This window comes from Lepisma saccharinum, chromosome 14 (genome assembly GCF_977018435.1).
Source record: "Lepisma saccharinum chromosome 14, izLepSacc3.1, whole genome shotgun sequence".
NCBI lineage: Eukaryota > Metazoa > Arthropoda > Insecta > Zygentoma > Lepismatidae > Lepisma > Lepisma saccharinum.
Genome location: NC_139242.1, coordinates 53,574,255 through 53,590,753, shown reverse-complemented (window position 1 = coordinate 53,590,753; position 16,499 = coordinate 53,574,255). Strand labels below are relative to the sequence as shown.

General features: G+C 39.3%; 1 protein-coding gene across 2 annotated transcripts in view; it reads left to right on the top strand.

The window, feature by feature from the left end:
- Positions 1-3,362: 3,362 nt before the first annotated feature.
- The window catches only part of LOC145998888 (mitochondrial adenyl nucleotide antiporter SCaMC-like), a 100,921-nt gene continuing 87,784 nt past the window's right edge, over positions 3,363-16,499 (top strand). For both annotated transcript variants that reach the window (XM_083135603.1, XM_083135602.1), the window contains exon 1: positions 3,363-3,693. In XM_083135603.1, the coding sequence (XP_082991729.1) occupies positions 3,514-3,693 (180 nt within the window). In that variant the 5' untranslated portion in view covers positions 3,363-3,513. The remainder of the gene's footprint in view (positions 3,694-16,499) is intronic.

Below are 16,499 nucleotides of genomic sequence, written 5' to 3'. Positions count from 1 at the left end.
AAGACCTAGCCTCAATTTCTAAGTGTGATAAATAGGGAATGGATTTTTAGGTGCTAAAAAGAGGGATTTAGAACTTGATAAACTCAATTTTAGAATTTCCAGGTGTTTGTAAATTCTATTCTTTGATTATAAAGAATATACAATTTGTCCAATACAAAATCTTTATCATATTTTGAAGTTGCACCACATGCTTTTCAATGTTCTCCATGGTGAGTTTCTTCTGGTTATCTGTGAGAGAGTGCTAGTACACCCAACGGTGAAAGAAACAGTAGGCGAATTGTCCACCACCATTTTCATTCGGTCTGAATTACACAATGTGTTGCCAATGAATTGAAATAAAGATAGGATACTGGGAGGCTGGGGCAAGGGAAGTTTACCTTCTTTTGGTAGACAGGATTTAGCGTTAAGGGGGTCATAAATTGCAACATTTGGGGGGAAAATGTCCACCTAATTCCTGCCAAGGGTTATATAATTTACCAATGTGTTGAAAGAAGTTACTGCCCCCCCCCCTCCAAATACTACACTGCACTTATCCAAGAGACTGTTAATTGTTTAGAAGAGTAGCAATCCTGGTACCCCGGTGGAGACGGATAGTAGTTAGGACTCCACTTTAAATTGTAGGTCCAGTCCTGATTAGCCTATCTGTGCATGAGTTGGACTAAAAAAAAGCAACTCAAAATTCAAACTGAAGACAGATTCTTAGTGGTCGTCTCTACCCAATAAACGGCCACTATACTAGGGCAGTTGGTTTCCAGCCAAACACTCGCCTAGACTGTATTGTCATTGGGGAAAGTAGGTGACGTGATTGGTCACTTGTGTGGTTTCCTTTCCTACTCCTCAAAGCAGATGCTCGAAACAGCCAATCAGACGAGCATATTCTTGTAATCTTCCTGTGCTTTATACTGTTGGAGACTGGGAATAATGTCAGTCGTGCCTTAACAACTGAATGAATTTGTAGCTAGGGTTCTGTCCCAAAGCAACCTACATCTTCGTTCGGCATGCTACACCTACAGTCCTTCAATTGCCTGAGATGGACAGCATTCAACAACGGAGAATGCCTCACCCAATCAGTCTTGCACACATTTTTCCAATTTCGTGATGCAGGTTCAAAGATAGTGGAACTTTGCACAGAGGAGATGCTGACACCCCTTGTTGTTGCATTGCTTCTCAGATTCGTTGAAGGTTAAATGGTCTGAAATCTTTGTGCTGGAAATTAAGGGTCACTCCTAATAAAAGTTATTTTTAAGTTTACGTGAAAGATTTAAAATAAGTTTTGCAGGTGCTAACAGTGCTTTTAGGCATTTATAGGAATTTATTGTTGCTTTAGGCATTCTAGGTCCTATAGAATTCAGTAGAGGGATACTGTGTACATGAAACGCAAGAATCTCTAAATAGCATCCATGTAGGACAAAGCAAGAAAAAAATAGGAATTAGAATCATTTCCTTAGTGATAAATCATTACATGGTGGTCTAGAAAGGTTTTTTTCAAGGGCTGGGAAATCTGGAAAGTCGGTGAATTGAGTTTATTAAATTGAAGGTGAACCCTGTACTATAGTGTATCATTAGTCAGAATGTTAGAGCAAATAGAACAGCATATTTCATGTTGATCCCTCAAAAAGAAGGCAGTTATAATTAATAACATAATCCACCCCCTCAGCAATGAGTAAGGATAATTAAGCAATACATCCCATGGACTGATAAGAAATTCATTACACTTGTAAACAAATTTCACATGATTTTTTTCATGTTGGGTAGTTGCCAATTAATAAAATTCATGTGAGAGATAGGCAACTAATGGAAGTCACATGAGGAAGTCCAAACTTCTTATTTTCAACTGTTCAGCTTCAATATTCCATGTTATGTTTTCACAATAACTTCTTGATCTGGATTTGAAGAAGCGGCATCACAGACGGTGGTGATTTCATGCAGGTAAAGTGGCAGAAGCAATAAAATTAGGTGAAAGCAGGGCTCGCTCAGTTGGTAGAGCAATAATAAGGTATGCCAGATACCTGGGTGTGAGTCCATGGAACCATGGGCGTTCGGAAGGGGGGGCCGTGGCCTCCCTGGAAAATGAAAGTCAACCAAAAATTATATATTTCACACACAATTTCATTTCAGCCGCAATAATATGTGTTAATTATTGCAAGAACATGGTAAATTCAAATGTAAGCAATTTTTTTGAGGGAACAACACTATTATTGGAGAAAATGTGCCTTGTTTGCCCCACCCTGGAGAAAATCCTGCGGACGTCCATGCATGGAGCCTGCAATTTTTGCTTCAATTTCTATGTAGTCCATCTACTGTGTGCGCCAAATTATAAAGCTATATCCTCTGGCTTTGTATAGCATTACTCTATCTATTCCACCACAAAGGATGGTGTTCAATTGGGAGGAGATATCAGCCACTCAAATGACTGTGTCCCATAAAAAGAGAATTTATATTTACATTCTGGGTGTTTAGTCCAGTGGGGATAGGAGCCTATCCCACCAGTTAACAACATTTGTGTAAAGCATCCCTCACCTGGGAATTTCAACTTGGAAGTTTTTGGTTTTAACAGAAATGAGAGAATGTAAAGTCTTTCATAGGGCTACTACCAATCCAAATCAACAAATATTTACAGCTTTGAATATCGTCACCTTATAATCAAGGGGTTCTGGGTTCGATACCGGTGGATGCACATAGTGATTCTGCTGCCACTTTAAATTAGAGGTCCAGTTAGCCTATCTGTCATAAAAGTGGACTTAAAACCCTAACAAACAAACAATTTACAACTTTAAGTAAGGTAAGTTTATTAATTTGATTAATTTATTAATGTGATTTCCCTCAACATACTGAGCTATTGCAATATTGCACAGTGCTTCTCGATTTTAGCAGTCATGCACCGAGAATTTAATTGAGGGTTGGATTTTGCTCCCCCTACCCAGTAGCATGCTCAAGGAGGCTTGGTGGGGTCATTTGGCCCAGTATTACAAAAAAGGTCAAAGGCAGGAAAGGATGGCAAAATGAGGACTGACTACTAAAAAAGAAAGTGTACGTAATCCCCATTTCGAAAATCCTGGACACACCACTGCTCTCAACAAATGTAAGGTCACTTATGTATTGTTGGTTTTAGATAGCCAGATACTAGCAGCGAGAGAGAAGTTAATAAGTTTATACTTTCATGTATTGCATGTTAATTACCACATTTTCGCTTGCGTATTTTGGGTTGCAGCCCCTCCCCCTCTCGATACATAATGCTACGCACGAAATACGCCCCTGTTCTTGCTACTAAAATCCTTGAATGCATCGGCTGTGTGTTAAGTGATAATTCTCTCCACAGATGGCGTTGATGCTCACAGAGTAGGAATAGGTAGCACGTCGCAGTGCGGGCCGTGGGATCGCGTGAGTACTTGTTTGGGTTGGGAGTTGTTTCGTCGAGTGGGAAGGGATGCCCGAGGAAAGTGTTGTGTTACATGTGACGGTTGATTTTTAAGTGACAGTTGTGAATGTAATAGTGTCCTTCGATTAGCAATCATGGTTAAAAACAACAAGCAAGCTCCACCATCTCATTATGCCCATGAACTTCCCATGGAAGAGGAAGAGAGGCTAGAGAAATTGTTCAAAGGACTGGATGTTGATGGAAATGGCAGAATTGACATCAACGAGTTGCGGAAAGCAGTTGGAGCAACCGGTGTTCATAAAGGATATGCTCAGGTAAGATGATTGATCGTCTTTTTTTCTCGTAACGCAGCGGAACTTATATCTGCGTGTTATTTAGATAGACCACTTGATAATTTCATAATTCATTATATGTACTCGGGAATTTTTCATAGTGGAGCTTATTCAGCATTCATCGAGCAAGTTTTTTCGAGCGAGATTTTCGGTAGTGAGAAACGAACACATTCAGAATGTGGAATTTTATGTGATTGAGTCGTTTTTAGTGCTGAACTTTTTCTTGTTTTATTTTTTTTGTAAGGAAATTTGACGTTTATACGTTTATGTTCTGAATGACATTTGTTTATATACTTAGGTTAATCGTGACGTGAATATGCATGTTATCATTTGACGTAACTTTTTTCCCCTTTGTACTTTGATTAACGATGTTTTAAAATGGGTGAGGAAAAAACAACTATTACATACATAACCATGCCCCACTTGAGATTTTAATTCAGGACCTGTGCTGGAAAATTATATGCAGTGGCGGCGATTGGGTACCGAAACTGGAGGTGGGCAAGAGAAGTTTACTTTCTCTTTGTAGACAGGACTTAGCACAAAGGGGGCAAAATTTTGGGGGAAATGCCCCTAATCGCCGCCATTGGTTATATAATTTACCAATGTGTAGAAGGAAGTTACAGGACCCCCCCCCCAAACTAGAAATGTTCCAAATACTTCACTGCCCTTCCACTCAGGCCGTAGCTAGAATTGATCTGGGGGGGGGGGGGTCATGTGTTATCAGGTGGCTTTCTAAACCTAGTCAATTTTTCAAAAGTTCAACAGTATTAAATTAAGTTATATTATGTGTGGGGGTGGGAGAGTCTCATTAAGTTAATATAAAATTTAGGAATATCATACAAATCGTACACTGGCCTCAACAACAACAACTGGTAACTTCGTTGACCCTGTACTACAGTTTCTCTCTACTATATCTTCTAAAACATCTCTTGAAGTGTTAATTGACTGCTACTGACATCATCCCTTATGTACAGATATTTATTTCATACAAGAAAAAATGCGCAATATTCAATAACCGTACATTCTATCTCTGGCGGGAGCAATAAAACTACCCTCCTCAAAACTTGACTTTTAACAGATGTTTAAGGAATATGGATGATGACTTAAAAGTCCCAGATTTCTGTATAAATGGGAGGCAGCGAAGGTGCAGTTAGGTGAAGCTCCCCTAAGAAATAACTTTCTAAAGTCTAGAGAATCTTCTAAACAATTGCAACTAGTTAGACTTCGGCTCATAAACAAGATGAAGAAATGTAATAGTTGCTATTCATGTTCTGTGAATTTATCCTTCACCAAGTTGTGAACAAATTAATATCTGCTGTCTACATTTTCACTCTTCACTCTATACAAATTATATAAAATAGTTTTATCTAATACAAAGGGAGCTAACGGCAGTGCTGGGGTGCATATCCACCCCTCCCACTACATTACCAAGACTGGCAGGTTGTGAAAAAGAATGGTGATCCCAGATTTTTTTAAAAGTGGGTAAGAACGTGATGGGGAACAACATTCCCAGAAGTTCTTAAATTAATACACAATTCTGTATGTGGTACTTAACAATTAATTCGTTATGTATTCTTAAGTTAAAATATTTCTTCTAGAAACTAGAATAAGCCATTTTTCTGAGGGAGGTAGGAGCGTGCCACTTCTACTCTATAAAAATTATCCCATAATTAACATGAAATCAGGCGCAGTTGGCTGTATAGCGCAAATGTGCAGTGAACCCCCAGTAATATACAAAATAAACAATAACGGAGATGTTCATAAGCGTAGAGTGCCAAATTCTCTTAGTGAGAAGGAGAAACCGCGGGCCAGAGCCACTCAGCTCCCCTCTAAGCTGCTCGTCAAGTCAACCTTGCAGCAGGTTTTCGCATATGTAGTTCCAAACGTGCGCGCAAGAACATAGTTCCACTGAGACGGGTTCTATTCCGACACAACTGCATACTTGCAAGAAAACAGTTATTTAATTTGTAATATACAGACAAAATAGTACATCCATTAGCAGGTATGGACTTAATTGGTTGCAATCACTGTGCAGACGAACTTAGAACCGTAGATTCGCCAACTGCAATGTGTAGTGCGTTGAAGAGACACTGAAACTTTAGAGCGAGTCGAGCGAGACTGAATGCGTTGCAGAACGCGTGCAATCGGCGATACCAGTGTTGCACATCCCACTCTTTTAACCCTATGTTTATTGTAGAGCGGCGAGAATGGCTGAATCTACTGTTCAGCGCGCGGTTTTACCCTAATGTTATTTTGGACTTCGTCCGAAGGGAAATTTTCTTCAAAGACAAGCAAGTTGTTTTGAATGCATAATCCTCCTTGCGGCAACAAGATCAAAGTAAAACAGGGCGTGAGGTGATTTGCCGTCAATGTGCGCACGAATTGTATCACGGGTGTTGAATGATTTGCTGTTTGAGTTTAGGAAGAGGAAACGATTGTTTGTTGTTTGACTACAAAAGAATCTCCGCGGTATTAAAAGATATCGCAGTGAGAAGAAACATGTTTATTATTTGGACTTCAACTCGGTGGGTGGAGGAAGGGGGAATAAAACATGGAAGGATACCAGCATGCAAAACCACGCCAGGGCTGAAGAAACCAACGATGAGGGGAAGGGGGAGGCTTATTGTTTCACCCACTGGCGGCAATGAAAGCTTTGTTGAAGGTGCATATTTACTGTTCCGCGCAAAGAAAGGGAAGGGTGATTATCCGCAAGAAATGGACAGACCAAGATTTGAATCCTGGTTTAGTGAAGTGATTCATAAATTGAAACCAGAGTAATAGCGACAGACAATGCACCTGATTGTATATATCACCAATAACAAATCATGTTTTTTTGGTGGTATAACTTGAATTGCGTGTGTCTTACAGGAACGGATGTATTGCGGACGAAGCAACCACGTTTTTCATAAATGTATTTCTTTCTAAACCAAAAAAAAAAAAATTGTCATTAAATTCAAGAGGGCCTATCGTTGTTTACTTTTATCTTTGTTCATTTTTATTTTTGCGTGCTCGAAATATACACACACGCTCTCATGTTTCGAAGATATTTCGCATTTATATTAAGTAATGACACATTTATTAAATAATCTATGCGCAGAAAGTACTTTTAAAATTTTATGTTTCAGGAGACAAAGAGAAGCAAAAATACATTCCACTTGACATGCATGCGGGTTTTGATGTGTTGTGCGGTTGGCAATACTGTGGATTTTCTCAGTGTCTGCGATGTAAGCAGCTCGGCGGTTGAGGAAAGACTGGCACGGAAGATTCTGAGCTCAGTTCTCGCGCGGATTGATACATAAAACCTGCTGCAAGGTTGACTTGACGAGCAGCTTAGTTCCGTTTCGTGCAAAGCCTCCGCTGAACCTCCGCAAGCCAATCCCTACCATGCTAAAAGCTTAGGACGGCTAGCAGAAGCTCGACGCGTACATATGGCGAAAATACATGCAGTCTGAGACTCCAGGAAGGTCGTCTCGTCAAAACGGACATGCGCAGTTCGTAGGATCACCAGCGAGCTGGAGTGAACCACGCTCGTCTCTCTTCCAGTGTTGCACTATCTGTTTCAATTTGAATTCATTTGGCATTCTCTTTGTATTATTTATATTTTACAAGACTTATTAGATTAATGAAGAGGGTGTAATATAAATGTAGAGGTGATCCCAAACGAAAGCTAGAAGTAAAGATGATGGGACAAATAAGATAAATATGATAGAAAACAACTTGCCTACACATTCAGAGTTTTCATCTTTAAGATGGAAACACTTCAGGTGGAAGGAGCGGAAAAGTCAAAAATAGCACGAGGGCGAGGGGTAGCTTATCGGACAAGACTTAAACAACCTTTTGGTCTTCTTACGTCAGACTAAATGCTTTCGTTGACAGCTAGGCTTTTTAGGTTTAGTTGTCTTAGAATATATACACTACAATTTTCGGGGCTTTACCGTGCTTGACCAAAAATGTAATATGTGCTATTTATTCAAGCCTAGCCTAACAATGAAGGCATTTCGCACTTCCGTCAGAAGACGACCAAAAAGTTGTTTGGGTTTTGTCTCCATACTTGTTAGTTTGTTTTGAAGTGCGTGGCTGGTGATTGAAATATATTTGGCGTGGTGATACGTTGAGTGGAGTGAGGTGGATTGTGTATTGGAAGGTGTGTAGTTGTTGCTGTGCGAGAAGTTAACATATTGCATAGAATAGAATCGAATCGCTTTGATTTAGCGATATACTTTCGAATAGTTATATAAGAATTATCTTGTAATCAAGGGGTCTTGGGTTCGATTACTGATACTCATTTTAGCAGGCGGAGATTTGTATTTTTAACTGTAGGTTCAGGATCCAGTTCCAATAATATAGTCTATTTGACAGTGGTGGGACCAGAAAACAGTTGGCAAGAGTGGAAGAGGCAAAATTGAGGCGAGAATATTTTCTGAATTCTGAGATACCCCTAAATACAATACCATACGAAAATCTTAAATTAAAATGATCGCCCCCGACACACACACTCCTTGGTGCTGTCCCTGTTATCTGAACATAGAGCAAATTAACTGTGAGTAATCTACCGGCCAAAATTTGATAATTTTCCCAGTACTATCTCTACGAACCAAAGCGTGTAGTGTCTCAAAAGGTTTAGATAAGTCCACTTTGCATAATTTTGGTGAACCCCCAGAAAAATTATGCACGAGCCGCGCCTGCATGAAATATAACGCATTTGATTGACCTTAAACAGTGGCTTGAACTAGAATTTCGTAAAAGGAAAATACTATCGGGTATCACTTGTATTTTGATTAATTTGCGTCGTTTTTGTACCCCTTTGGGTTAATCGCAACAATGTGGGACATAAGTAACACTGGAGGACTCGATGGTCATTAAGGACAGCTCCTGCAGTAAGGTAGTTAAGGCCCGTGAATAATTGTGTGTGTGATTATAGCCTGCGGGTATTAGCTGCCTCTGGCTAGTGTCACAAATCCGTCTTCTGATAAGCGGATTGCTATTGTCTGTTTGCGATTAAATGTACTGTATCTATGAACAGGTGAAGATGATATCTGAGGGTAGAAGGTGCCACTTCAAGTAATTTCATGTGTGTCTGTGTGTGGAATTTTGTTATTATTATTATGTTGCACTTGTGAAACAATGTCGTGTCCATGCAGTTTTGTGTTCCGGAGAACCTGTGCCTTACTCAGTCAATATAGTGTTTGCCATTGTTAGATGACCCTGTTTTATCCCCTTTCCTGCAGGAACCGCAGATCGTGCCACGGTTGACAGTGGAAAACGCTGCCACTATTGTTCCTCTTTTCCGCTATCTTCCTTAAAATAATAATTTTGAATCTTTCTTGGGAGGGGGACCCCTTTCCGCTCTTCTGGAAACTATAGCCAGATGTCTACTAGGGCGACCCTCATCCTGCCCAGTGAGTGAAGAGAAAGAAACGTTCCAACTCATAAGCAACGTTTTTTTTTGTTTGTTTCGAAACTCTCAATATTTTTACGAGGGTCGTCAAAGGCTGTCTCTGAGAATACATACACATTTACGTTATACAATGGTTGTTTTAACAAGGATTTGATGCAGAAGCTTGGATATTAAAAACATATGGTTAACCACATTTGATTGTTTCCTTTTCTTATCATTTAGTTTAATCGCGACGATGAAGATGAGTGGTGAATTGATGAAAGAACCTATGAAACAACAGCGCCTTATCCGGGATTCACGTTGAACCTCTTCTTCGTACCGCGCTTCTCCAACCATTCCACCAGAGATACTCTCCATTGGAGAAAATAACAGAAAGCACAGAGGAATACCCTTCTCCAGGCCGGGACTCCATTTCAGTATCTTCACGATAATGTGAATCGAGAACCCAACGTGCTCGGCCACCAAGGTGGCTTTGTTTTCATTTCTGACAGCGCTGTTGGGAGGGCAATTTGCAGATGTTTCGCCGATAAAACTAAAAGTTGATATCCCCTCTCAAGGGTTGCAGCTTCTCTTTATCTGCTAATGGACAGATACTGCTTATCGCTCATTTCAGGTGTAAATCCCTTGAAATCCAGAGAGAATTGGAGCTGAAGAGTTCGCCGAGATGAAGTGCTCCCGTCGAGATTAGCTTAAATGGGAAAGTCCACGTAAATGTGTTTCTATATAGGGTGATTCACAAGTCCCTCCGGCTTTTCGAACGTGTGTAGTACAAGAACTGTAGCACATACAGAAAAAAAATGCCTGGTTTACCGCAGCAATTTTTACTTATTGCCCGTCTAGATTAATTAGGTATAATATAAATAGAACAAACGTAAACATGCAAGTAAAACATACAAGCAGGTATTGTTTTTATATGTTTAAAAACTTTGGTTAACTTTGTCTACTTTTGTCATATAGGCTAATTGGGGTTAAAATTAGTTTCGAACCATGTGCCTCTACTGGGGGTCGTAAACGGTACCCTTTGATTTTTTTATTATTATTAATAGTGCACATAGTCTATAATTTGTAAAAGTTACCTCATTTCTCCCATCTTTATTCTGAAATCTTCATATCTAGGCGTAGCCCTACAGTCATGGACACTGCCGGCTTGTAATGAATACATTGACTTTCAATGGAATCGTTACAAGTGGCAGTGTCCGCGACTGTACCAGCTACTTGAATATGAGTTTTACTCATTCTCATCTTCACGATTAGCCAATGGGGAAGAAAGCAAAGTTAAATAAACTAAATGGATCACACCAAAATAAACAATTGAACATCTAGTTCTAAGTTCGGATTGGTAATTTCATGCCTTTATTTATTTACGAACTTTTTTGGCTTCCTGAATAGAGGACCATGGACGTCCGAAAGGTGGGCAACCCGAGGAAATTTTTTTGAGGGGGCAACACTTCGACACACATACTGAGTCCTGATCGGGACGAAGAACACCCATGCCCAAGTCGGGATTCGAACCTAGGACCCCGAACTTCCATGGCTGTTACTAGGGGTGTGCGGGATCCCGAAAAGTATGGACCGGGTTGGGGAAAAAAATTTCCCGTCCCGAACCCGACTTTTCTGGATCCCGAGCAGTCTGGAAATACCGAATGGTCATTTTAAAAAGTCGTTCATTCTCGACGTTTTCTGCATTATAAATGTCTGGAACTTATCGAAAATTGTTACTTTTGTGCTAGAAATGCAAAAACAATGACTTAAAGTGAAAATGACTTGTAGAATTCGAGATATCCAGAGCTTCGGGAAGTTGCGAATTTTTCCCGTCCCGAAGGTCGGGATTTAAAAACTTTCCCGCCCCAAAAAATTCTGTCCCGCATACCCCTAGCTGTTACACATATATGAAGTAACAAGTTGGATTTTATCCTCTAAATTCAGGACCGATACGTATACTGCATGTGCCGTGTGAGACTGGCTTTACATAGGAAGCCAGACAGACATTGATGCGGTTGAGAGACCAAATTCACATTCCGGTACCTTTCACTTGTTGCCTCGTCCTAATGAAGCAGTTGCCCTTCCCATGAACATCGTGCATTATACAAGATAACAGTCAGGCAGTCGTTGAGAATAAGGACAGCTATTGCCACAACTAGCTACCATTAAAGGACGTAATCCCGTACATGCAGCATATCTGCCTTCAATGCAACTTTATTTTTAACGACGAAGTCGTAAAATGTTATGCAGACTCGTTCCCAAGATGAGCTTTGTATCGAAATTCTCAGGAGTGACTCGTCTCGTCTTCAAGGTCACCTGCATTCGTGACGCAATTGCATTCTGTAGCTCGGTGTGGACGTGAACAGCTTGTCAGAACCCTCCGTTTTTTTCCTGAAGCTTATCGCAACGAAATGTATTACCCTAGTGTTAAAAAGTTTGGAAACTATACTAACATAAACAACTTGCGTTGGAAAACTGATATTATGGGATGCTTTTCTGTTTTCGCCATCATTATTACGTCATCACTCAAAATACCTTGGTGGTACACCCAAGGGCGAAAGAAACAGTAGACGGATTGTGCACCACCATTTTCATTCCGTCTGAATGACACAATGTGATGACCATGAATTGGAATAAAGACGTTAATAAGCAGAGAACAATGCCTGCTTCGAACCAACGTAATTTCATTCCTTAAAACAACACAGGATGTAGAATAATAAAGCAATGAAAATAGCTGTGGACAATTTGTCTACCATTATCTTTGTCGTTGACTTTACGAGTTGAAGTTTGTTCAGCTATGACTTTACGGAAATAAGAGATGAGTAACTTTGGCACTATTTTTTCAAAAATCTTGTGGAAATTCTACTCATTCAAATTGCTCGTACTCTCAAGAACTAGACAAAGATTTGCCTTATTATGATAGATAACTTTTGAACCATGCACTAATTTTCCGTTGAATCTTAACCACAGCTTCAGTAATTACACCTGGAAGGTGATTTTTGTAGAGTAACACCGAATCGAGAATATATTACATTGGCAGTGTTTAATATAAATAATGACCGGGACTAATGTATAACAAAAACTTAGCTAACCTGCGTGGCGTAGTGAATAGCATACCACAATGGCAAAATAGTGGTTCTGACTTTGAATCCCTGGAAAGGTCTAAAATTTTATTGTTTTATCATCATAGGCCCCCGCTTCAAAAGGGACGTCGAATTTAAGAAACGAGGTGGGGTACTCCTTTTAAGTTGCATATTTAAGTGGCTACAGAAGATGTCTTACAACTATCGGTTGTAAGCAGTTACAAGTACAAATAATGCTTGCACTCATAACTGTATATAGGGAACAAATTTTTATGTTTGGGGCAATTTAATGTCTATGGTAGCAGTGGCGTGCCAAGCCGAGGGTTGTGAATTGGTGGGGGTGGCCAGGCTTTCCTAAAATATATACATGTCGAAGGCCGGAAGGTGTGGCAAAATATGAATGCTAAATTAGAGAGCACAACTTATTTTTACGAAATTCCTGAACACCTCCTGTACAGTCACCGGCAATAAAAATTCTAAAACACCCTATTGCCTGCAATGCGTTGTGTGTGTTGCCTAACTCCACGGCAATAGCCAAAATTCTTATTGAAAAAGTTGCTATTGAAGTTGGCTTATCGGCTTACAGAATCTAGGTGTTCCATTTTTGGTCGGTGACTGTACATCCCCGATTTCGTACTTTTAACGTCGTTTTGCAGTCAAGGGAACGCGGGGTTGGAAGCACATAGTGGTTCGGATCCCACTGTAGTCCAATCCATCTGTGCGAGAAGCAATAGATCATATAATTCATGGGCGTTCTTAACATAATGTTCATTCGGAGGATGGTCTTACAGTTTGCCAACTGATGCAAAATATTTTGCGTCTCTTTTCTGCTCGGCTGATAAGAAGTTGCTGATCCAAAGTTCAGATGAGTATCGTAAAAATAATCCTATGAATGCTAACGTCATCCATGATGACCTTCGTTCTTCACACTGCAAATTCTTTACGTACGTACAAAGAAGTCAAGGAGTACGAAACCAACAGTGGTTCGTACGTCCACAAGATAAGTATTATGCTGATAAGGTTCACTCGTGTGGTGTATTTGTCCAAGAATTTTAATTGAGGGATCAGCACAAGCCTTTATGATGTCAAGATAAATATTTTCATTGGCCGTATCTACCGGTGTCTTTAAATTCGAAGTAGCAATATCAGGCGAGTAAGGTGAGTGGTTAAATTATGAAACCCTTTGTTTACGATCGTTTTTAATGAGGGTTCTTTTCGTCCTTCACTTTATTATTATTCTGTAAGGTTCGAGTTTGCATACAGGAACAATCACAAACTATCATGTATGGCTTGACATACATCAAGCAAAAAACAAAAAGTTGATTTGTGACTTTCCGATAAAGTCTGAATCTTCCCGATGGGTGTGTAGTGTAAAAGTAAGAGACAAAGTTTTCTTCCCAGAGTTCATATCCATCGGCATGCTATGATTTGATATGCATGATTTGAGAGAAGTGTCTGATACATATGATTTTGGAAAAGTCTCTTTTCCCATTCGAAATTTTTCAATTACCACACTGAATATAAATAAATACATCTTTACATTTACGTATATGCTCGTGACAGTAATTTGATTTTTGGGCGTAATATGTCGCGCTAATTCATCTACTAATGCCAGCGGCACATCAAAGAATTCTTTAGTAAGAGAATGAAAGACAGTTTTTCCTTAAGCTATCAGCCACGAGATTCGTTGAATATTTCAGTATTTCAATGAGAGCAGGATCGTTTGCTTAGTTCTGGATGTCAGCAGTTGCGTATTCTCCGTGTTGCTGCGTGTACCGCCAGTAAACCAACTTTTTCCATAGATTTTTTTACATTTAACTTTAATATACGTGTAATGCTCATTATACATATATAATTCAAACAATGTTGCAACAGGCTTACCCTACCCTCAACAACAGTTTACCGGTGATTGTTTGCTTTTAAGAGTGGCAGAACTGAAACAAATGACATGCTAAGATCAGGTCGCCCAAAAACTGTTCATACAGAAGAATTAGTGCAAAAGGTGAAGGAAATGGTGCAAAATGACATGAGAATTAGTGTAAGGATAATTGCAGAAGCTTTGGCAGTAAATAAAGACACAGTTCATCAGATTCTAACAGCGGACCTTAACAAAAGAAAGAAGTGTTCTCGCATTGTGTCCAAGGTGTTGAGTGAAGATGAAAAGTTGAATCGAAAAATGCTTGGGACATAAAAGGGTAACAGTCATGCCACACCCTCCATAAAGGTGGGAAGACTGTATAAAAGCTGATGTTGATTATTTTGAAGGGGACTCTTAGGGCTTTAAGATAAATGTAAATATGTTCATAAATATATTTTAGTTTTTGAGTTGTTGATCCATTGCCACTACTTTTTAGACAGACCTAATATTAAAGCAAGCTTTTTAAACCAGAATTTAATTAAATTATTAAAAAAATAAACAACGTAATGACTTGTTTATGTACACCACTGATCATTTTCCATTGCACCCTTATGACGACCAAGACTTTTAGTAGTTTTGTATGACGACCATGTTTCCTCCCCAATTGTATGCTGGGAGAGCGAGGGGTAGAAGCGAGTTGCTATTTAAAAACACGCGACGACCGGGGGGGGGGGCAGTTCCACCGCTGCAAACAGCTTTGGTAGGAGAACACGGCTTGTTCCTTCCTGCTTTCTGTGCCATGCTTGGCAGATGCAGTGTTGCAACATGAAGTGAAATTTGGACCCCGATGGCGTAGTGGTAACGTCGACGCCTTCTAATCAAGGGATACCAGTTACAGCCAAGCGACAAAGGTAATGGTAGGCAAATTGTCCACCGCTATTTTCATTACTTTTTTATTCTACATTCAATGTTGTTTTAAGGAATGAAACTATGTTGGTTCGAATCAGGTATTGTCCTCTGTTTATTGACGTCATTACTTTAATTCATTATCATTACATTGTGTAATACAGATCGAATGAAAGTAATGGTGGATAATTCGCATACTGTTTCTTTTGCCGTTGGGTGTACAATACCCGGTAGAGACACGTAGTGGTTCGGATCTCATTTTAAACTGTAGGTCCAGTTCCATTTAGCCTTTCTCCGCATAAAGCGGACTTAACAAAATGTCAAAAAACGAAGTGAAATTTCCCTTGGCGCACAATTTAGATGAAAAGGGAGATTTTATGAAAAATTACATAGAATTTGGAAAATTTGAAGTCATCGGACTTCTCTTTCTTTTACTTGAATGACGGTATTGGTATTTAATTTCTATTACATCTAATTAATCTAGATGGAGTGTATTATTAAAAAATACAATAAACCAGAATTGTTACTGTAAACCAGGTCAAATTTTCAGAATACTCCCAATACATATCACAGGGTACGATCACCCCGCCGCCCCATAGTGTCCACCAAGCTTTGCTTGACAAGAGCAACCATAAACTTGCTAAGTGATTTTGTTATTTATATACTAATGTAAGGGCAAATCATCATTAAAACAAGAGCGAGTTAAGTCATTCAAAAGATACTTGGCTTTATGTAAATTTTATAGCTCACGATCACCCTCTTAAAACTGCCACTCGCATTTGTTTCATCGGCTTTGGAACGCGGTGGAGTGGAAGGAGCGTTTGTTTCCACGAATCATGTACTAAGTTTCTAGGTCACAGCACTCGATAAGATTAATCAGCAGTCGCACACGCCATTACGTATTCCGTGTACTGAGCTCGAGGCAACCTTTTTCTCGCTCTGATTAACGCACAGGTTGTTGAGTACAATACACGGTAACCTCAGCTACTCGTTGACGAAATCTGTTTGTTTGCTGTAGTCCCATTGCTGATATTGTGAAATCACAAGACGCTGGTTTCGAATCGTTATTTTAAATATTCGCCATATTCTTATGAAATGTGTTGCTGATTTCGCTTTCGTCACACAAAGTTTTAATCTCCCCATCAGTTTTATCATCCATGTTGAGAGATAATGACAGTCCAAGGTGGATTGAATTAAATCAAGATTTAAATAAGGTGATTATTTTTTTTTAAAAAAATCACTGATTCACTTTAAATAAAGAATTTATAGAATAATGTACATAAGGATTTTGTAGATATCAGAATCACTTTTGGTGAAAGTACGTTAATCTTGTAATCGTTTAATGGTGTTTATTAGGCTCTAAGAAAGGAATTTAAAGGAAACAGAATATATGTACTGATGGGGTGAAGCTCATATGAAAAGAAATGTAAACGCACTTACGTCCATTTATCTTGATTTAAAATTCAGTATTTTCTATAGACAAAAATAGCAAATCATTTTGTGTAGAAAAATATAAAAAATACTAATCTTGTTAAACCATAAATAGTGTCATCATTAAACT